The 1,504-nt window shown below is 50.6% G+C and overlaps 1 protein-coding gene across 1 annotated transcript; it reads right to left on the reverse strand.

The window, feature by feature from the left end:
- Positions 1 to 126: 126 nt before the first annotated feature.
- Pmar_PMAR012981 (cathepsin B, putative) lies at positions 127 to 1,207 on the reverse strand (the record flags this gene model as incomplete). The annotated part of the gene is made up of 5 exons (XM_002767963.1): positions 127 to 198; positions 262 to 374; positions 744 to 814; positions 873 to 1,001; positions 1,048 to 1,207. Coding segments are annotated over 5 exons (545 nt in total), but the record flags the coding sequence as incomplete, so codon positions are not given.
- Positions 1,208 to 1,504: the final 297 nt, after the last annotated feature.

Consider the following 1,504-nt stretch of genomic DNA (forward strand, 5'->3'; position numbering starts at 1 on the left):
GGGCCATCGGTCCTGATAGCATTCTTAGCATCGTTCACAGAGTAGTGATAAGGAGAGGATTCCAACATGAAATGACGATCACTGAGAATGATAAACTCGATAAATTTGACTTAGCTTAGCCTTCCTTTACTCTCTCAAAGTGGTCGTATACTTCGGGTTGTGACATTGTTCGACACAGTTGGGAGTCGGGTATAAGCCCTGATAGGCAATGACAGGTACTGCCTCAGCGGTCGCCGGCGGCGACTCGCCGCTACAGCTTACCTCCGGGCATTTGGGGTACTTGGTATCATTGATATGATGAGCGCATGGGGGGAAATCATACGGCCAGCACCCATCGTCTTTGGTCATATCATCTTTCGCAACGTAATCTCCACCTGAGCAGCGAAAGAAATGTTCTTTCACACTCTAAGATTTTGCAGCATATGTGAATATCGGAGATCCATTTTCCATGAATCAGCCCAGTGTACTGGGATAAGTCGTCCCAGACGATGCTACAACAGGAGTCATCGTCGCCGGCTCATCGCTGAGAACGACAGCGATCCGTGCCGGGATTATCATCATATTTCCCAGCGTCTACAGACTGTAGACGGGGGAGACCTACACTGTGGACTAAAGTGTGGGTCTCCCCTGTATTTATTCTGTAGACATGAATGGCTATCGAGTTGTCGAGGATAAGTCATAGCAGAGTCTGCTAAGCAGACTCGCCTCGGATTCCGAGACTCGTTTCGGTCGACTTCCCTCACCAGTTGCGATCCCTTTATCGTGCACCCAAGACCAGGCTGAGTAAGGATCTCCACCACCGCATCCGAAGAACCTGGGCAGTAAGTACCGATTGGAAAGCTCCCAGGCTAAGGCTTGCATCCTCGACTCACAGCGTACAAGCATTCATCTCGCCGGCCGATAGGAGCTCCGTGAACGCCCCATCCGACTTGATACATAGGCGGTCATTAAAGGCCTCAGTGACACCGAATGCCCAACAGCTCCCACAAGCTGACTGGTCTCTGGAGATCGAAGCAGCATTTTCTCACACAGTCGCCAGTTAGCTACCTGATGTGGCCGATAACCTTTGAGCAGTTGGGAAATGCGGTGCGAGCGTCGAAGTCAGTGGGGAGGTCTTGTAGCTCCTCTATAGCGTAGCCTTTTCTTATGTCGTTTGACCCTCTCTTCAATGTTCCACATAACATCCTAGCATCACGTAGGGAGAGGTCTGAGGAAAAGAAGACTGATGCTTCGACAAACACTTGGGAAGTAGAGCTACTCTTGAATCTTTTCTGCCCAGTCGACGCGGTCCATGTGTTCTGCTTGGAATTGATCTCGTCAACGAGGCTCTGCATGATGGCCGGTCTGGTCTCATCGTAGAGGACCGTCAAATCTTCAGTCGAGATGAGTTCGGACTGGATCCTCAACTCCTCCTCGAAACGAGCGAAATGCTGGGCTTCTTCTGCAGGAGTATAAACCAATCCTGAAGATGGGGAGTTGCTGTTGTTGCTCCAATGGGCTGTCG

Source organism: Perkinsus marinus (assembly GCF_000006405.1).
Source record: "Perkinsus marinus ATCC 50983 genomic scaffold scf_1104296969404, whole genome shotgun sequence".
Lineage (NCBI taxonomy): Eukaryota > Perkinsozoa > Perkinsida > Perkinsidae > Perkinsus > Perkinsus marinus.